At 45.8% G+C, this 21901-nt stretch overlaps 1 protein-coding gene across 3 annotated transcripts in view; it reads left to right on the plus strand.

Moving 5' to 3' along the window:
* inpp4b (inositol polyphosphate-4-phosphatase type II B) overlaps window positions 1-21901 on the plus strand; it is a 123027-nt gene that overhangs the window by 21086 nt on the left and 80040 nt on the right. For 2 of the 3 annotated variants that reach the window (XM_070980398.1, XM_070980405.1), the window contains exon 4: window positions 2224-2340. In XM_070980398.1, coding sequence (XP_070836499.1) covers window positions 2224-2340 — 117 coding nt within the window. Of the gene's footprint in view, window positions 1-2223; window positions 2341-19433; window positions 19863-21901 lie in introns of those variants that run through there. The other variant, XM_070980415.1, reaches the window with a different exon arrangement.

Here is a 21901-nt window from a genome sequence, read left to right on the forward strand (position 1 = left end):
CACTGGTTCCTCTCTGTCTGTACCCGCTGTGCTGAATCGGGCTGTGTGTTTGGGATGTTGGTGTACACAAACCACGAAGCTTCACGGCCGGGCCACAAAATGGCAGCAGGCATCAGGGCTGGCTTTACCATGTCTGCAGAGGCTGAAACAAGAAGCCATAGACTTGTTTTATTTCCCCTCCGTCAGCGCATGGAAGATTTCTGAAGGATCAGTGGGGTTAGTGGTGCGGTGAGGAGGTGGGTCTGCGTGTTCCCTCCAATTGTGTGTGTGTGCATTGGAACACATATTTCTATGTGTGTGCATGTGTGTTAAGTACACTGCTGTTTTTAGCACACCTCATGCTTTGCTCCCAGTCCTCCAGCACCCTTTATTGTCGCGAAGGACTTGAGGCTTGTCAGTGTGTTGGTCTCACCTGAGCTGAGCCGCTGATTCACTATTCATTCAACGTCTGTTTTGTCTCTGAAAGACAGACTAATGTGTTCAGGCCCTCTGAGGCACTAATCAGCTGTTGTGCAGGCATGTTACGTTTAAGGTCTGTGATCGATGAAAAGACTAATGCCTGCACGCTGACTCTCAACCGCAAATTCATTTAAATAGAGAAGTAGAGAGTGAGGTATCCATTTTTAATCTGTTTGACCCAACTAAGCTCAGCTGGGACTGAAGCATCTGTTTCCATTAGTTTGTGGTTTGGAGGCATTACACTTTTCATCTACTGTACGCTGCTTTCCAGTTGCCTTCATGCTGTGTGCATATAGCTACTCTCCTAATGTTTAAGGTCTGTGTAACAGGTCAGTGTTGACCTTTATTGACATTTTGATGGAATTAGTTTGTTGCCCAAGTTTTGTGTTTGATGCAGTGAACCACACCAGGAAGGGTATTTCACTTCATATTTTCATGATAATATTATTGATTTGAGCCGCGCAGACCGGCCTTGCTTTCTGTCCTCATGTTTCTTTAACTGAAGGGTGTGACTGTATTTTCATACATGTCTGCCAGCCTGTCTGTGTCAGCCTCATTACCACCCCCAGCCTGTCCCCACACGGTCCCGGAGGGTTGCGTTCTGCAGACGCCCATCAGCGCGGAGCAGAGGAAGAGGAAGTCCCCAGTCTAAACACTAAGTGCTTTGAATTGGTTCAAATATGCAACACCAAATGGCTCGACGATCTTCTCAGGAAATCTCTTCAGTTTCTGGTGCAGTAAAACTCATTTATACCCTGAATACCAGAACATCACGAATCGTAACATCAGAACAGGTCTTTTCAAGTCTTCAGTTCATGCGGTTCCACTTGGCTCTCTTAAAAAATAGAATTGAATAAATTTAAGTTTTTTAAAACAAGAATATCCTGTGTCAAGAACATTGATAGATCCAGATGTATAACATTGATAATGTCAAAAAATATCCCTTTTTCAAAATGTTCTTGTAACTAAGGATGTGTTTTAGATGCTGACAGAGAAACCTGCCTCATTCACAATGCTCTGTTTTTGAAGAAAAGTCCTCCCAGCAGGTGAAACAAATGGCATGCAGGTCTTCACTCCTCGGGGATTACAGAGGGAGAGTTAGAAATCTGAAGTAAATACCACTAACACACTTGTGGAGGTGGACATTTTTTACAGTGTGATGAAAGTGAGGTCTCTGCAGGCCCTGCAGTTCAAAAGTGTTGGGAGTTAAAAACGATGACTGGGTATTGTGATTTCAGGAAGCTGTGAGTGAATATTAGGGGATGCAGTTCAGCCCTCTGGGACGTTTGAGGACTCAGCACTGGCTGCTGTGGGCACTGGTTTTAATCCCATTGCCACCCTGCCACTGTGCCGTCTTACCTGTCAACATTTGTTGCTCCTGGTCTGCTGTCTCAGTTGGGAGACTGTAGCTATGCCAGAGCTCCAGGTAGACCCACCAGGGAGAGCTCTATCTGTTCCTCCTTTGTGCCCAGCAGAGGCAGCAGGCGAGGCGAGAGGAGTGGGGAGAAACGCCGGTGTGAGGAGGAGGAGGAGGACAGACTGAGACCAGCTGTTGGCTCATTTACCCACCCAAGCCTCCCTCTTTCTTTTCTCCCTTTGGCTTCCTGCTTTTTTTATGAACATGTGTGTTGCAGTCCAAATGTGCATGAGGATACACACAGTTGCACACGCACACACACACACACACACACACACACACACACACACAAACAAACACACATCCAGTATCTCACCCCGTTTTTGTGTCGTCCCTCTCTCTGACAGGCGAACAAAGACCCGCTGTTTCTGACGGGGGTGACCTTCCCTTCAGAGTACCCCGCTAGCCCGGAGACGCTAGTCAAGCTGACTGTGTATGATGCAAAGGACAAGAGCCAGGAATCAGTGAGTAAACAGTTGTTTCTGTGTGTTTGCTGCATGTTGAAAATCAGGCGTGTGTGATAATGATGAGAGAGGGTTCAGATCCGGTCGTGAAGCAGTCGTCTTTCAAGCGTTGGTGGTGCAGCACTGAGCTTTAAACTTTACAGGGGATGAACATGAAAAGCTGCGAGAAATCTGCAGCAGAATCTCATTATGTTTAAATTTATCCTGCAGATTGGAAGGTGAGAAGAGTTGTGTGCTGATTTACAGCAGGCGGTGAATTATGGCACAGTCTTTGTAATCATTCGTTTTAGTCGCTCTTAGACCGAGACCTTTGCCTTGAGCTTTGAAGGGAAAGTGCGTGCAGCCCTCGACGGGCACCTCAGCTGGCAGCCCCTCCCTTGGCGTTGATCCCCTGGGAAAGCCAGCAGCTCGTCAGCTCGTCCCTCCACAGAATCCTGAATGGGCCGGGCCCTCTGATGCAGACATGTTAAACAGACTTCATAACAGCCTCTTTGGTGTGGGTGTATGCATGTTCTTAATTAAGCACTCCACAACCCTGGGTGCCAAAGTCATAATTTGGCATAACTTTGTTAGAGATGCTTATGATTGTGAGTAAGACTCCAGTAAACAGTGGTTAGTATCTGACACAAAGGGGGCGGCGGCACAGACACGGTTTTCTTTGGCATGAGTCAGTTTTTGTGCACTTAACAGTCCGACTGTTGATCAGATTTGCAGCTTGAAACAAACGCTCTTTCACAAAGGTGGGTGGGTTGTGCAATTGTTTGCTTGTTTCTAGCTTGAAACTGTGTGCTATCTCTCCACCTGCTGAGACAGTTTGTTATCGCAAACCCAAGCACCAGCAGCCGTATCTGCTCTTCAAAAACTATTAAGCCTTTTAACGTATGTTGAGTTTTGTGTTTGATATCCATCTTTCATATTCTGCACATGTGCGTGCACATCAAAGTGCAAGTGATGTGATTATGATAATTAATGGAGGGCCTCCTTCGAGAGGCTGCAGCAGTGCACAGGTCAGACACTGTGGCTGTCTTCATGCATGGCTTTAATGTTCAGATGTCACACCAAGCTTGACTAAAACATGGAGACAGGTGTTGTGACATCATCAGGAATCATCCTCGGGGTGCATCCTGAGCTCCATCAAACATCTCTGGACACTTTTTCTTGAAGAAACTCCAAACACGTTCCCTCTGGATGATTGAAATAATATTTTCGTTCCTGTCAGCGGGGTTATTACGAGGAGCTGTCAGTTCTGCTTTTGCTGCACAGTATGCCATAAACACGCCCATCTGAGTTACTCAGTGTAATTACATATAAGCAACAGACCGCGATAAATGCAAGCACATTTTATTGTCCTGTAGCTTGTTTACTGCAGTTATTGCAAACCCGCTCAAGGTCTGTCATTGCATTGCTTTGTGTGCACATGAGTTTCTGTGTCCTGACACATAATTCAGCTGAAGCAGGGTCATCATCTGGTCTCGCATGCATATTTGGTGTGCCGCATCTTAGTGTCTGGGAAAATGCGTATATGTGCAATGGGACTCCCGGCGACAGTATCCTCCTCAGAGAAGTTCGTGGTGTATTCATCCTGCTCCAGCTCCTCTTCCGTTCATTGTCCTGCGCCGTACCAGGATACCTTTGTTCGCCAAAGCTGAGCATATTGCCCAAGTTAGCTGTTGTGCTTGCAACCAATTTCAGCAAATTACAGGACCAAGATAATTCACTTTCTTTGAAACCTAAGCTCAGATGTATCCACTTTAAAGGAGCGTACAGTCCTGCCTCAGAACAACTCCTCCTGTACTGTGCAGAAATTAGATGTTAAAGTATGAAATGTGGAGATCAGTTTCCTTCAACTGTACCATCACTTGAATTTTTGTGGAGTAGCATTGCTGCACAGTCATTCCCCTCTTTGAATTCAGCCTTGGAACATGATCCCAGGTGAAATTTGTTTGAAATTAGAACACAATGCTTTATTCTAAGGTGTGCGCTGAATATTAATGTCGAACAGCTCCCCTGCGAGCTCAGCGCCGTATGAACTCTCCGTTCATTGCCCGCCTCCTTCCTGGGAGTATTTGTTGTGCTGCATGGTGCTCTGCCACCAGAGGCTTTACTAAACTGAACATTTGGCCAAGCAAGCTGATGCCTGGATGCAAAGATGCTTTACTGAGGCCCAGTAAAATATTTACCACCAAAATTCAAGTTTTTAAGAACAGCTGTATTGATAAACTGACTTCCTGGGTAGGTGCTTTCTAACAGTGCTGTCATTTACAGACACTGGATAAAATATTTTATGAACTCCTTGAGAATTTGGATTTTGAATGTCTCTCTTGCTGCCCAGTGTCTGTCTCTGTGAGTGGCATCTCTCAGTAGCTCCTGTCAGTCTGTCAAGAACATCACTGATATGTAACACAGCGTCTCACTAAAGCTTTTCTTTTTCAGCTCACAGGTCCGCTGTGTCGGGTTTGGTGGGATCTGTTGGCAGAAATGGAGTATACTAATCAGAGCTGTATTTTAATTAGTGTGTAAATAATCACCTGAAAATAACAACCATTGTGCTGCACCACCATGTTTCTACTGTAGCCCAGAAGTTACAAAGCACACGCTGGCTCAAGAGAGGGCGCCTTTGGGGAGGCCGAGGTGAGGGGCTTTCAGCTGGTTGCAGTCTGGATTCTCACCACTAGGTGGCACTGAATTCTACACAGTGGTCCTTTAAGTCCTTTAAGTACATTTTTCTCCACACACCTGCCTTCAAAGGGAGAAGTTTTGAATGATGAGCTGCATCACAAGTTCAAGAAGATGAAGACTTTGTGTCGTCATTTCACGAACTCCTCTCTCCCCCTCTGTCTCATATAGTTGCAATACTTGAAGATTTCCTCTTTTTTTTTTTTTTTTTCCCCCTCACCCAGGCACCAGCGCTTTCATGCTATGGTTGACTTTTAGATTTTTTTGGCCCCGCTCGGCTGGGCACAGCGTGCTTGTCTGGGTCTCATTAGAGAGTCTTTAAGTGACACAGGCATGACCCTGAACATGAGCTGGCACAATGCGCCAGCCTCCAGCCGCTTAAGTGGCAGATCGGGAATCACTCAACCAAGGCTCAGTCATTTAATGTTGCCTTTTTTCAGACAGTGAGAGCATGGGGGCAATTTGCTATTTGCATGTGTGCGTATGTGTTTTACAAATCAGCTGTCAAAAGTTTTACATGTCACTCTCAGCTCCGGTAGCAGATGTTGTCATGAGCTGATTCACTGCAACAGACAGCAGATAGCAAACACAGTAACTGTTCAATATATATTAAAAAAAGCCCAGCATATTTGCCATTTTGTGTGAATTGCCATGTCATCTGTTCACCATAAGAGTTTTGGAGTGGAAATAAGAAGGGAAGAAATTGTAACAGCGAGGGGGAGGGAACTGATGGAGCGAGGTTTATAGATGACTGCCTTAACATTCGCAGAGGACCAGAGAATTTCATAGTAGGATGATTTCCCTCTGCCTTGGGCTTCCCATTTAGATATTCTAAGATGACACTGGCTGCATGGTCATGAATATTTGAGAACACGCACAGGGCTGAGAGAACGATAAGTGAGGGAGTGGAGGTGTGAGAGGAGCACGACAGGGTTAGATATCTCAGGTGCATGTGATCCCCCCCTCAAGCCCTGGTTGTCAAAGGCTGACAGGCTAGCCTTACTTTGTCACTGATGTCTTACCTGCAACTGCACTTTGAATGGCTCCCAGGGGCAATAAATTCCCTTTCAGCTCGCATTCTGATCACTGAATCAAGAAGTGTGCACTCAGAAGAGGTAGACTTCACAGAGATCACTTCATTTAAAACTATTTCATCACAGGCTCACTCAGATCTTTGAGCATAATGACTGAAACTAAGATGATTCAAAGTGTAACTAATTTGCTGCATTTTGTCTCAAACATTGTTTCAATGAGGAACGAGAGCAAATCTTATCTGGCAGTCGAGGTAGAAAGCACACAGTCTTAATTACATTTCAGAGAATGGAGTATGAAGCTGCTTTTACCTGCGTTGGAGGTTGGAGTGGAAGATGCGGTCAGACGAACCATTTAGGGCTCTTGGATTAAATCTTAGCAGCCATTATTCTCAAAGTTCATCAGAAATCATAGCGAGGCTCGTCTGAGAGCGGAGAGATAAATAGAGGCCTTGAGTTAAAGGCATGTGAGAGAGGCAAATAACATTATTTGTATGTGTTGGGTGCATCAGGTTTGTGCTCACTTACCTCTGTGAAGAGGCTCGAAGACACCCTGCTAATGACAGACCTGTGGTTTGCTGTCAGCGCAAACCTATTACTGAGTGTTCTTGTGGTATAAAGGGATAGGACAGCTGCCTCTGGAAGAGCTCTTCTCTCTAATCACAGCCTCATTTATCCTGCCTTTCCTCTCTGCAATCTGGAATGAACGTGTAATGCAGTTTTCAGTTTGCATTCCCATTACCGGCCACGGTGAGGAATTTTGATTGGTTTCTGTGATGTGCACCGTAGTGTGACAAACAAAAGACCTCATCTGAGTAAAACGGGAAAATGGTGCATGTCCGGTCATTTCCATAAAGCCGCCATAAAATGTATTCAATCAAATAAAACACAAGCAGAGGGGTTTTTACTGTGTTGCTATAATGGCCATTTCTTCCTCTGGCTGCCATAAACACACACGCACGCACACACACCATCTGCATTAAGGGATACAGCAAGACACCTTTGAGTCAGAGGGGAATGGAGAAAAAGCTGATCAAAGTTCCATCTCAAACTGCTCGCCTGTTTGCCACACACACACATACACACACATATGCTGAGAAAATTGGATGGAGGTTGTGTGAGAGGAGTCCCAAAGCACAGGTAGGATGAGGTATGGCTGGATTTTTTTCAGTGGGTTCACTGCTTGAACTTTTCATATCAGTTCGAATCTGATTTTGAAACAAAAAATAATGAATGTCGTCTGTGTGTCTGCTTCTAGTCCGTTTGTTCTGTCTCCCTGTGTCGTTACTGTAGTGACTTTAGGTCAGAAAGAAGAAGAGGAGCGTGGCCTAACTCCAGTTGTTTGTACCCTGGAAGCATTTTATCATCAGTGAACGAGTACACAGAGTCCAAATGATGCAAAGGGGAAGCTCTGACAGCCCGATCTGAATAACCACCACATTTACCCAAAGCAGAGTCAGCTGTCTGCTACCTGCTAGCTTTACCTTAATAAAGGCAGAAATATTTTTCTGAATTTAAAACTCAAATATTTACCAGCAAAGATATCTTTTTTTGCTCGTTGTGAAGAACGTGTCATGAAAAAAAGCATCACTAGCTTTGACTCTCAGCTAATACTGAACGTCAGCAGCTGCAGCTAAATGACACTCTTTGATGGAGATGTTGCTCTATGTCACACTTCTGAATCTGTGTGTGTTCTTTGTCGCTCGCATCAGGCAAACCGTGATGCACAGAAGACTGCCAAGCTACAGCATGTGTTTAGATAAAGTATTCACTGGCAAAACAGTGACAGTACCGTGGCAGAAGCCAGCCCACGGTCTTTCTGCTTGATTAAAATTCAAATGTTCGAACTGCACTTATCTTTAAACGCTAAAATAACTCTTTTACAGATATAATCTGATTTGACACTATCCAGTTGTGTTAGCTTCCAGTCGCTCCGCACCGTGTACAATGTGGCGTTGCTGTGATCGTTGCACATTCTCTTCTTCTGCTTATTCTACCTGATTTGAGACCTGTTTGACTGGCAGATATTAGCCACATCTCAGGAGGCAGTGTGAGCAGCCACTGCTCCATTGCGAATTGTCGCTCCAATTATGAACTGCTGAAGTATGGAGAATCCCAGCCTCAGTTAATCCTGCCCTGTCAATAATCATGATGTGTAAAAGGCGGTGACTTGACATATTTTTGGCGCAGCCACTTGCTTTTAGCTGGATGAGTGTCAATGTGGTGGGAATTTTCTGTAAGTGCACAAGTTTATTGCCAGAAAGAGGGGGGGGAGAGATGGAAGCAGACGGAGACAGAGCAGACAGTGAGGGCTAGAGGACGCACATACACACACACACACACACACACACACAGAAACACAGAAACACACCTTTACAAGAACCAATCTCAGAGATATCCAGGAAAGGTCTCGGTAGTGATTGGGTGGACAGCTGAGCAGTGATAACCTACGAGAGTAACAGTCCTCAGATAAGGACTGTCTCTTGTCTGATGGCCACTCTGCTTCCTTCACCATCATTGTGCCAATGTCAGCCAATGTCACAAGGGCTGAAAAATACTGCTGTTCAAGGCAGCAATACTAAAATTAGTCAAACCGGTGTCCTCTCCCCCTCTCTCTCTCGCCCGCTGGGAGTCTTGCCAGGCAGAAAATGTAAGATAGTTTAATGGTCCTGTTAGCATTAGATCTACTGCTATAATGAATGCATACTTTCTTGTCCAATTAGTGTTATATCAACACAGTATATTAAATTGTCACAAAGACAATCAATGCATAACAGTGTGTCCCACTTTATTAAACTAGGTCTGTTTTGAGGACATTTTTCTGCAAATTGCAGTTAAATTCAAGCCTCCTGTCTGATAATATCATCAGCTTTGTTGTTTAGATTAGTAACATTAATGCTTGACGTCTTACTTGGAAGTATCTTCAACATTTTTTCTTCCTCACCTGTACGCTGCCCAGCACATGGTGCTGAACGGTGCAGGCTGCTCTTAAATAGCGCTTTACTCCCTTAATGGACGAAGTGCTTTTCAATTTGCCTCTGGTTCACCCATTCACAGACGATCATCGGGACTGTCTTGCTGAAGGGGATCGAATCACCAAAGCTGCGATTAATGGCTGACCCACTCTACCTCCTGAGCCACAGCCTCTTCGTGAGTCTGATAGCCTGATCTGTTGACCCCTGAGAGGCTCCACTGCTGCAGCTGGGGTTAAGGGTCCTGCCTGGGAGCACCACAGTGGTGAAGATGAGGGGGGATAAGCGTTGCTCTTTAATCTTTCCCACAGATTTAGCCTGCTGGGTTTAGGAATTAATCCAGCTGCCTTCCTTAGACCAACAATATAGTGAAGACAATGCATGGCTGCCAGGCTGAGACATGTAAGTGTTACGCAGTCGTCCTAGAAATGAGTCAGACAGGTTAAAGATGTTAGTCTGTGCAAATGAACGACTTCCACTTTCACCAGCGAATTGGTTGAACTCTCTGACCTTTAAGTCAATCAGGTGGTCGTGAATTCATTTGTGAAAAGTTAGCACAGAGATGTGACTTCTGCCAATCACGGCGAAGAGGAGTGAGCTCCATGGATGGTGACAGGTTTGACATTCGTCAATCATGACGACGGCAAGTAAGCCACACGGCTGGGAGCGAGCGGGAACCTGAGGGGCAGTTACCAGCATCGCGTGTGTGTGTGTGTGTGTGTGTGTGTGCGTGCGTGCGTGCGTGCGTGCGTGCGTGCGTGCGTGCGTGCGTGCGTGCGTGCGTGCGTGCGTGCGTGCGTGCGTGTGAAACTCTTGGCTTTCAGCTAACAGCTATGATGCGTAGTAACACCTTTCCTCCACCAGGGAAAGTGCTGCCGTCTCACTGATGACGATGTGATATACTGAACACAGAAGCTCCTCTTTGGCCACTCGCACATTCTCCACATCCCATTTGGCCATAAATTATCCTCATTTATGTGCATTTAATTTCACATTCCACGCAGGCAGGCAACAAAGATTGCATTTGATGGATTGCACAATTACACGTCTGTGAACCTTCAGTTGCCTCTCTAAATCCGGGAATTGCCTCTCTTTTATCTGCCCTGTGGCCATCAGGCATCGCAGAGCGTCTTCGGAAATCCTCTTCATAAATTCTCCTTGATTTCAGCTCATTTTACTGACTTGATATTTCTGTGCTTTGACAGCCTGGCTAATTATTCACTTCATTACTGAGTCTCTGATTTTGTTTTTTAACGCTGCTCCTATTACTGTCGCCAATGGCCTCAGCGTTTCATGCCCCATTACAGGCAGAAGTGAGAGGATAAAACATCGGGCGCGAAAGGAGAGGAACCTGTTTTGCCTCGTGTGATAATTGGTGAAACGTTCACTTTGGCAGGAATAAAACACCTCTGGATGAGGCTTTAGCTTTAAGTGCTTGAGCAGCTGGAAAGTACTGTTGCAGAGGCCAGTTGCATGGAAAATGTGTGGATAATAAGCAGTATTAGAGGGCTGAAGTACATCTTGTTTGTGGAAGCAGCCTGCGAAACAAGCTCATCATTAAAGAAAGTGTGGCAGCTTTTAATATTATGGATTCAGAATATATACTTTATGGCAAGCCTCCAAAACCTGAGTGGGATTTGCCTTTCATAAGACCCATACGTTTGACGTAGTAATGAATTAAAGTGCTTCTCCAACATGAAGTTCCATACAGATGGGGCAAGATTGCCCTCAAAGCTCTGGAAGGAGTGCTCTGTCTGCCTTTCCTTATTAAAAAGAAAATCCTGTTAAGTTTAGCGCACTTGTAAAAGTGTTGGAGCCAGACGGATGACAATTGGGGGGAAATAAACGGTCCCCGACCCCGAGAATAGGAAGTTTAAACACTCTAAAGCATTTTTATTGACAGCTGAGCGCTCGCTTCGTCATGGCAGGTTAACACTACATATGTCTCACATGGCATCCGAAAAGCCTGGCGGACAGGCTGCTAGGAGCATCACATGTCACGCCGGAGCGATGTGCTCAGAAACATTTCAGGCTCCTCCGAAGCGTCAGCCTTTGAAGTGCTTTCACAGTAATGATATCATTTTCATTGGCTGACAATACTTCAAACTCCTGTTTACTGTATGTGGGAAGGCACCAGATAATTGCTTTATTTCCCCACACTGTTCACCGCGCTCTGTTGACATGCACTTCAATAAAGTGACTCATTTTGCCAATGAATATTTACAATTGTTGGAAATTAAGTGCACTCCAGGTTTTGTTGTGAGGGTGTATGCAGTCATTCGTGAAAACAGTTGTTGGAATAGTGCACGCTCATTAAAAGCAACCAACTAAATCCAAGCGGAGAAGCTAATTGCTTCTAAGAACTGCTGAGCAGATGTCTGGAGCTGCTGCCACAAGGAGACGCCCTTTCTTTCCAGGGCAAAGCCACAAGTGTACACGAGTGAAGTACGCCAGTAAACAGTCTGTTTGTACACAAGTATTACAAGGAAGCCTCACTGGAGAGGTCAGTGCCAGTGATTTAAGTGTGTTTTCATTGGTGAGACAGGGTGCGTTTCATAACTCTGTAGAGAAAATACTGTATATTCAGATGACATTGAGATGATACTGAGTATATGCACTCACGTTCATTGATTATAGAGTGTAGGAAAAGACAAATCAATTGAATGGCTCAGCTCTCCCATACTGGTCTGTTCATTATGAAGCTGGAACCAGCGGCCGCTGAGCTTAGCTTGATATAAAACCTGGAAACTGGGGAAAACCACCAGCCAGGCTCCCTCCAAGGTCACAAAATCTACCTGGACCACCTGTATCCACCAGTAGAAAAACCCCAGTGTTAAAAAACGGTGTTTTATTTAAGCTGGATGAAGCTAACGAGCTGCAGGCTCCAGCTTCATGTTTGCAGTACAGACATGAGGGTGGTATCAGTAACTCTCTGCAAGGAGGTGAATAATCATATTTACCAAAATGTCAAACTGGGTACGTAACTGCATTTATATCCTCTATATTCATGTAATTTGGTTTTTACTTTCAGTAGGATGACAGTCAGCTGTACCTCAGGATGAAACTGACTAAACTAAAAAAAGAGGAAGAAGAATCTGCTGTCTTCTGGTTTTTGTCAAGGCCGTCTCGTAGTAAAGGTCATGGACATATGCACTAAACTACCACGTGTTACCGTGCATGCAAAGCAAAGCACAGCGCCACCTGTCTGCATGCATATGAATGGAGTGAGCGGCAGGTAACCACTTGATGCTGAGGTGCACCTTTCCAGGAAGCCTCTTTGTCATAACCTTTCCCAAACCCTCCCCTGTATAATCCCCCTCCAATCTCTTCAAGGTAGGATTTGTCTGCATCCATTTCATGATGCATTATTCATGTGAAAATTTAATCAAATATCTCCTCCACCAATCAGGCCAAGCCATACTTCTCGTAGCCCCCCCTCCCCACTCTACCCATCGTATCAGTGATTGTTAGTGTCACCTGCAATAGCAGATTATCAGCCAAATGAATTACTGGGTCACAGGTGAATTAGACGCTTGGCTGACTGTAATCTTTTTTTTTTTTTCCTCTGGCAAAAGTAGCTTAGTGTAAGTTAGCTTTTTTCTCTTTTTTGAGAGAGAGAGGGCGAGAAAAAAAGTGCTTGAGAAAATCCCCTTTCTGCCTGGCTTCCCGTGCGTTTCTGCAGTGTAATGGTTTCCTTTGAGAGGCACTGGTGGAAAGTGCTGATGCTTGTGGGCTGTGTGTGTGTGTGTGTGCGTGCGTGTGAGTGTGTGTGAAAGGCAGCTATTTTCCATGACTAACTGAGCCGCTGATGAGCTTGCCGGCCAGGCCAGGGTACAGTGTGTCTGCACGTGTGGAGGCCTGTGGGCCTGCAGCGTTCGTTATGGTCTGTGTGGGTGTCGGCGTACAGTGTAGCCGCTCCGGGTGGATGCAATTAAAACCCTGCAGTCGCTCAGTTGAGATAGATGGAATCCAGCATTTTAGGACAGTAACTCTACGCCGTCGTGTGCCAGCGCTAGAGTACATCTCTGCCTTCTGAGTTTGTTTCCGAAGATAACGGCACGTTGCGTTGCCCCTCCTCTGCTCACTCAGGAGGACTGAGCAGTAAATGAGTGTGGGGCAGAGGGGCTCTTGTCGCGGCTTTGTTGTTTTGTTCTGTTAGCGCAGATGGAATTACATGATAATCAAAAATCAGCCAACATTGTTTCCCGAAGCCTTTAAACATCTCAAAGAGGCAATTTTTCCTCCCCAGGAAATACAAATATATTTGTTTTGATCTTTTTTTTTCCTTCTGAAGAACAACAACAACCAAAAAAACACTTTCTTAATCTATTCATCTGCTGTCTCACAGCCACCAAGGATACATTCTACTTTCACATAAGCAGTATATTTAGTTCAAACGGCTCTGTTGTTGGTGTTGTTCCACATCAACTGGCAAAAATGTCATTTAGGCAACTAATATGTCTGTGGTGTGCCGAGGAACATAAATAGCTAGCGGCTGTTGCACTTCTCCCACTATTTCCTGCATCTTGTTGTTTACTAAGTTAAGGTGGTGTGAGCCGTCTGAAATTGCAGCTTCTATACAGACTTGGCGTTATTATCCCACAGAAAAAGAAGGGCAGGAGAGCTTGTTCTGAAACTCCCACGCAGTTACAGCCTGTGTGCTGCCACAGCTTTTATGCTACAATTTGCAGCTCACCTCTCACGCCACGAGTGACACACACTCTGACACCTGATACTGGGCAGTTATTGATTTTATCTACAGTATTAATGATAAATTATGTCAAAGATGGCTTGAAGAGTTTAAACATAAAAAGCATGCACACGTGAGTGCAGAGATCATGTAAGACTGATTTTTTCTGATTAAAGTTTATGCTTTTAGAATTTATCTGTAGTGACGATAGTGATCTGTGCTACATCACTGCAAGGCTGTTGGAGGAATACTGCAGACGATCGGTCTGCCCACACACACTGTTGAACTTGACATGTAAAGCAGCGAAATCCACACAAAGGTGTTTGAATGGCGCAAACTGAGGACGAACGCTCTCAGGTACGCCGAACGTATCCTCAGGCCAGGGCTCTCTGTGCTCCGACACGTATGTTCAGCGAGGATGCAGCTGACTGTTCAGGGAAGTCGCTGGGGAGCAGACTCTCGAGATATTACGGGGCATCAATCCCTGTCTGTCTGCCTGTCTAGGCTGTTAACCACCTCTGGGCTGCACCATTGATCTCCGTAATTGTCTCGCACTCTTCAAAGGGAGCTGAGAGTTGGTTTGATCCGAGCTGTTTACTTTCACAGCCCCTATAGCCCTACTCTCTGAAGAAGAGAGCTATCAACCACTTCAGGCATGAGCTAGCATATTATAATACTATTACTGTGCGTGTGCTTGTGTTTGTGTGTGAGAAAGAGAAAGAAAGAAAGTGAGGCAGAGAGAGCGACTCAGCCATAGCCTGTAGCCTTACAGGCCTGGGGGCAAGCTAGCAGCTTCTTGCTGTTACATAAGGACAGGGAATTGCAACCTGCACATTCCCTGTTATCTATCCATGGGTATGTAAGGAAATGACTGCACAGAGCCCTGCGCTGTAACTCTGCTGTGCAGCCTCCATTCAGCCATTGTTTGCTTGGGAAACGCTCTCCTGATGTCAGACACCAGAAGCCTCATGCTAATGCAACGACCGAGGTACCAGCGCTGATGTGACAAACAGGATGTTAGGCTTAGCAACATGCTTTGTGGGTGATAAAATGATAAAGTGCATCCTTTCTCCGCTCTGCATGCAGCCTCTCTCCATCGCTGCATTTGTGGATCTCAGTTTGGACCGCAGAGTCAGAGAAGGGGAAGCTGCTAACCACAGCCTCCTTCAGGTCGAGCTGATAGTCATTCTTAAGAAGTTCTGATAATAAATACTAACACTTTCTAAGTTATGTAATCACGTACATCGGTTTTGTCTGCAGACAGAAAGGGAAACGGTCTGTTCAACTGCAACTCTGTCCAAAAAGCCTCAAGTTTGCCTTGTGGTAATTTAAATATGGTCCTCAAGTCAGTAGGGGGACTTTGAATGGGGCTGTACAGTCTTTGGACCTGATACCAAGTCATGTTTACAGACTGTGAGTGAGGGAGCCTTGATTTTTATCACCTAGTCTGCAGTGGGGTTAGCCATTAAAGTTTATGGACCAAAGAAGTGAGTGTGTGGGGGGAAGGCATCAGTAGTGTGCTTCCAGTGTACCAAGGGCAGGCTGCAGGTGCCACAACTTGAGCTTCCTTTCTCTCCCACCTGCAGCTTTGTCCGTGAGATGGAAGCAGAATCAGATTGTCTTCATCTTACTCAAGCACATCCTTAATGTTCTCGGCGCCCGGTGTTGGAGGTTTCTGTCAGAAAACCTGGGCGGCCTGATAGTCAGCCAGGCCCCAGCAGGACGCAGCTGAAACGTGATGAAGTCAGGAAGAGTGGTAGGAAGGGCCTCTGGTTCGGGGGCAAGCATTGACAAGCTGGAGGAATGTACGTGAGAGCAGGAGTGAACACTCTTTTCCCTCTCTGGTCTTCCCTCCGCGGCAGAGAATCACAGATGTTTGAAAACCTTAGCGTTTTGTGAGAGAGAGGGATATTAACTTGTCTGCTCCGCTGCAGCGTTTATCATCCACGGCTCTTTAGTCTGTACTTACAGTAACTGCAGGAGAAGGAATCTTAAAGGACTTTTCCCGGCATCTCAGGATTCAGCTTTCAGTGAGTATTTACCTTTCAGCTGGAAAAAGTGCTCATCAAGCCTCTGAGTCAGGTGCAGAAACATCTTCTTGGCTCCTGTAGTTTTAGCACAGAAAGTGTGTTTCTTTAAATGTTTTTGTGAAGCAGGAGATTTCGCATTGCAGAGCATGTCTTTTCAGTGTACTAAACATAGTCAGCCACCAATGACAGCCACTCGCAGCGCTGACAGAAAGCTGCATCTCTACTTTCTTTTACCTCCTTCTGTGTTTGGATTATGTGTCATTTTGTTGAATTGTCTGTGGCGGCACACAAGAATTGTGACATTATCTGATTGAAAAGCAAATTTCACAGTCTCAGAAAATATCCTGCTCTGGCATACTGCAGATATTCAATGGCAAAAAATAGCACTCAAGAGAGACTGGTAAATTCATTCAGTGGAAAATCTCCAAGCCCCCCAAAATATGGAGACTTTATATTCATTGCAACACTATCAAAGATGGCATAATAGGCAGGGATAATGATTGAGTTTGTTTGTCAGTGTAGCCCATGTTTCAGCACAGCGAGCTGTATTCTTCCAACAGCTGGCTAATTAAACTAGCGAATGCATTAAGTATTGACAAAACTGCACCAATGTAGCTCCAGTTTCAGCATCACTCAAATATTAAAATATTGATTCAGTTCTTAATCGTAATGTGAAGTAATGTATCCTTTGTTGTTGTTCCTCGTAGTCCAACTCTTTAATTTAGTTTAGATATGGATTTTCTCAAACCCTCCATGTGTTCTCATGCTAATTTACACTTGTCAGACTCCAAAGTGAGATAAGAATTATCACTGAATTATGTGAGCACAGAAGTTAAGTCATGAAAAGCTATGCCAATTAAGAGCCCACTTCCAAGATTTTACACTCAGTAATCTCACTGGAGTCGAAAAAGATTAAAGTTTAGCTTTCTTTTTATCAGAACCAGACCCGGGAGGCATTCGTCTCTCCTGTTTCGGTTTCATGTTTGCACAAGGAGTCACACCTTTTGTTTTACACGAGACGCGTTTGCCGCTTTTCAGACATTTTAAAAGTTATTAATAAAGCAGACACAAAAACAGTACAAACGATTAATAAGGCATGCAACGGCAAAAAAACAACACTAGAAGGACACATCAAAGAGTCATGTATCACAGTGCAAATCAGTATTATTACATTCAGAGTGTGCGTCGCATTGCTCGGAGCGTACACACACCACCTCAGCACCAGCGTGAGTAATAAGAAGTAAACAGCGTTTGGAGCCTGCTCTGCTTCCCCCACATGGGTCAGACCGTACAGTTAAAGTCCCGCAGGAACTGATTAGATCCAGCAGACCACTAAATCGAAACTCAGAGGCGGCACCTGCCGTACCGGCCGAATATGAGACAAGCCTGATTGTTTCCAGCACCTGTTTTGGAGGAATGAAACATCTTCAGACCAGTCCAGCTGGGATGTTTTCCCACAGATACTGGAAATCCAAGGAGATCATTCCCATTCTTGAAACCTTTTTCTCTGGTAAACATGAAAGACTTCCATTAAAGTGAGGGGCTTCCTAAAAACTGGGCTGACTAACTCTAAAAGCCTCGCTATAAATAGACTTGAAGAAACATGCTAGCCGAGCAGCATTCAAGCTAGAAGCACCCCATAATGCAACGCTCTTATATAACGCCATCTCCAGTTTTTCAAACCTAATTTCCAGAAACAGAAACTGTCTGATATTCAGTAAAACTCTTCGTCTTTGCACAGGTGAGAGACAAAGTCAGTGCTGCTCGATTGTTGGAAATGCAATGAAGAAATAGGCAGGGGAGGGCGAAAAGGGGTGAGCTGAGGTCTGTCTGCATCTCTGTCTGTCTCTGGACTTTTCATTTTTTCTGTATAACACATCAGAAGCAGGGGAATGAGGTCAAGGTAGAGAACCATGAAAAGAATAAGTCAGGGAAGAATGAGAGGACAATGCGGAGGGGAGGCAGCCTTACATGAGGGCCTCGGCTCACCCGCCGAAAACACGGCCGCCTGTTTGTGCCTGCGCTCGTCTGAGTCTGGAAGTGACTGGTCGTCTGAGATGCCTCGCTGCTGCCTGTGCGTCAGCTGTCAGTGGCATTTGTTCAATGATCTTTATGAGGGCTAACTCATCCATTGCCTCCAGATTCGTACAAGGCCATGGATAATGTGTGTGTGTGCATGTGCAGTGGCGATAGCGTTCAGCCGGCTGAAAAATGCTAAAAAGCAGGAATTAAAAAGTATGTAAGCTTTTCCCCCTTGCAGCCAGGAGCCTCAGACATTTTCACTGGGGTTTGTAGCCTGTGCTCCCCTTGTTGGATCTAAGTCCAATCCCTGCCTGCCTCAGTGAGCTTTTCAAGAACTCAGTTTGAATGCACTAAAATATGTCAAACATTTTGAACTTCAAAGCGGGGCATTAGAAGATACAGGGGAAAAAAAAGCCTGTTTTCAATGTGCTTGATTCGTATTTTGAACGAGCTTTGAAGTCGGATTTTCCATGCATGTTGTTATTGGACATTTCTGTTCCTGTAAGATTCCAACACAATTCTATTGTACGCAGATTTTAAGAGTGGGAGTGCACACAAGAAAGGCCACAAAACACATCAACGATCAAAAAAAATGTACAAATGGATTTGGCAGCAGCGTGCAAGGACCCATAAATACTGTTGCATAGTCAGAGAAGCAGTTTGCGAGCAGACCGAGGAGCATCTGAGGAAATCTTTGGCAGGTTTGACTTCACGCGTTGGACTCGACACCCAGGTCATCAAACCGCATGGTGATGAAGACAGCGAGGACACTTTAAATCCAGTGTTTCCACAGATGCTCCCTATTTCCAGTCCCCACCGTCATATCAAGACAGGCTGACGACTCACCGCCGTGACCCCCAGAGCTCAGCGTGCTCGAACGTCACGCTCTGTGTGTGCTTACAAATGTTAGATGTCTGAGTGGGTGCGCGCATCCGTGCACGCCTCATTGTGTTAGCTTGTGTACCTGCTCGGGGTGATAAGGGCCGGTGTGGAGTGTGTCCTTTGTTCTGCCAGAATTGCTCATCCCCCTGTGTCAGCATGGGAAAATTAAACCCTGCTTAATCCAAGGTTCAAGCCCAGATAGTTCAAACCTGAGCTCAGTGCCGCTGCTGCTGCTGCTGTTGTTGTGTGGGTTTGTCATCATTGTCTTCAAGTCTCAAAATGGATTGATGCGGTGGGAGGGTTTCCTCTCTCTCTCTGTGCATGTGGTGGTAAATATCTGAGTGTGTTAAAATGTATACAACAAGCTTCTCGTTCAGCCCTCCTGTGTGCAAACACTCACTCCTACACACAAACCTTGCACCGTGTGGTCGACGTTCATGTAAATTCAAGTAGCCATAACAAGTGTTTTCTTTTCCTGTTGGCCATCTGAGTCACAGGCTGCAACCGAGGTGTGACACACAACTCTGTCTGTCTGTCTCTCTCTATCTCTCTCTCTCTCCCCCCATAGTCTTCTACATGTCTCTCGCCCTTTTCTGTGTTGCTGTCTTGGTTCTTGACCCATTAATTGTTTGCCTTCCTTCCTCTCTGTCTCTTCCTCTTCTGTGTTCCACACTCCTCCTCCTTCTTCCCCCGTTCCTCCTCGGCTGCTCGTATTTGTCGACTCCCTCCCCTCTTGTGGCTCCCTCCTCCTCCTCTCTCGCCCCCCCCCCCCCCCCCCCCCACTGGTCTCGCTTACTGTCAAGCCAGCCACAGCAGCAGCAGCGGTAGCGCCGGTAGCTCACTCTAGCCAGTTCTCAGTCTCAGCGGAGGCTGCAGTGCGTGTGTGTATGTGTGTGTGTGTGTCTATATGTGTGTGTGTTTCATGTGTTTGCGTGTTTACAATGTATGTATCAGTGAGAGTATTGGCTGTTCTCTAAAGCGCGAATATATCGCATACACGGAGTTACTCTAACTGAGGGCTGGAGAGCGATATGTAGGAAGACCGTCCTGGAGCTCATTAAGAGGAAGAAAGAAGACATAACGTCTCTTTTTCTGTCTCTCTCCTCTTTATTTCAGTCTCTCTCTCTTTCTGTCGGCCTCTCCTCATTTCTCTGGCTCTTCTTTCACTGTCTTACTGGCTTACTCGCTCGCTGCTGCAAGGATTGTGTGCAACAGAACTGTAAGTGGACTTCCTTGTGTGTGTATGTGTGTGTGTGTGTGTGTGCGTGCGTGTGTGCGGTTACATACTGTATCCGTGTTGTGTGTGCGATCTCACACTGTGTCAGTTTTAACTTACTGTGTCCATGTTTCGTGCCCGAGTGCACACATATGCATGTTAGTATAAATGGCATGTCATGACATCTCTAATGACTTAATTAGGCCAATTTGTGAAGCTCTGTTTGTAGTGAAGGAGCAGCGTATTCATGTAGACGCTGCTGACCTCCATAGTATCAATCTGTTCATATTCATAAATGTTTGCCAGATGCTGATTATTCAGCCAGTGCCAAAGCTGTCACTGCTGCCATTTCTATAAAATGTCATTTGTTGGTGTAGCATATGAATGAACGCCCTCTCCTCCACGCATTCTCTGCAGTCTGTGCGCGTGTGTCAGAGGGAATGATTGAGAGAGTTGGTGCGTGTCTATGTGTGCGTGTCACTCTGTCACTCCAGGCGTGGAGAAAATCAATAGATCTACAGCTTGAGTTGGACCGTTTACCTCTGCCAAGTGATGGGCAGACGGTGTGGCCTTCAGAGGTCCACAGACGGCTGCTCGGGATCGCCTGCAGACGCACACCGTGTCGGCTCCGCCTGCTCCTGCACAAGCGCCTTTCATTTTTTGTCTATGATTGATCTTCCGAGCGTGCGTGCGTGCGTGTGTGTGTGTTTTCGAGAGTTTGGTCAGAAATGCGCGTTTATCTCCGAGCTCGTGTAAAACGTCTAGCTGTCACTTCTTTTGAAAGCTCGTGAAGGAGATCGTAGATCAAAAGTTTCTCGTGTTGCTCGCGACCGGCCAATAGGACCAGTCAAAGGGAGGAGCAAGAGCAGGAGAGAAGATGGATAGAAAAAAGAGAGAGCCGGAGCATGTGAGAGGGGAGCGGAGCGAGACCATCATAATCAATCCTCCATGATCCTGGAAGAGCATCATTTGTCTTCTTTTCTCACTCCGCTCCTCCTCTAGCCCCCATCTTTCTCTCATTTTCTATGGTACAGCCTCTTTGATCTTGCGGAAGAAGACGGTCTCCAGAGCTTCATTACTTTTAAAGCCTTCATCGTGAGGGGCCATAAAAAGATGCTAAGGAATGGATTTCTAAGACCATTTACCAGACGTTCTGTACCGGCTTGCGAGTAATGGCTACACAGGGATATAATGTTCCTCGGCGCCGTGTAATGGCCTTCTGTGCCTCGTGCTCTGGGTTATCAGGGCAATGATACGTCAGGGCTGAAGAGTATGACGTAGTGAATATGAAGCGGTACCTGCTGGGGGTCCTGGCTCTGTTTAATTCATAAGGACGTGTCACTGTGATGCATAAAGTTGTAACTGAAGATGATGCTCGGGGCTGTGTGTCTTTCTGCTTCTTAAACCTTTCTCTGTGTTTCATGTGATGTGTTTTTTTTTCCCAGCGCTGTTGACGGCCCCATGCTTTGGCCTCTTCCTCTCTCTCTCGCTCTGTTTGCCTCCTTGTGGGTGGGCCGGGCAGGAGAGTGTGTTTGGGGCTGTGTTTTTCACATAAGAATGTGGGGATGGGGCAGCAGGAAAATGCTCGGGGAGGAAATGATTGAGAGAAAAGGTCAGTAGACAGGATGGCCTTTTTTTTTTAATCTGATACAGGAGACTGCAGAACGAGACCAAAAAAAGAGAAGAAAGAGCAGTGCAGAGTAGAAAGAGGGAGGAACCAAGGTTAGAAGAAACGGTGTAGCCAGAGAGCCAAACAATAGAAGAACAGAATATTTTCTGCCAGGAAATAATCTGATGAATGTAAAACTCAGTGGTTCATGTTGACTTTACGACGGGGAATTCATTTACTGGGTTTCAGGGTGCTGCCTCTCATCAGTCATGCCCTCTTAAAACACATTTGCCACATGACCCCAAGCTTTACGACTCTGTCACATGTCCTCTGTGGTGCTCTTTGAGGTGTTTCACAGCAGAGACGCACCAATCCGACTTCACAACTCAGGATATCTGACGATGCCGATCTGATGATATCTGTGTGCTGTCGA

This window comes from Chaetodon trifascialis, chromosome 2 (genome assembly GCF_039877785.1).
Source record: "Chaetodon trifascialis isolate fChaTrf1 chromosome 2, fChaTrf1.hap1, whole genome shotgun sequence".
Taxonomy (NCBI): domain Eukaryota; kingdom Metazoa; phylum Chordata; class Actinopteri; order Chaetodontiformes; family Chaetodontidae; genus Chaetodon; species Chaetodon trifascialis.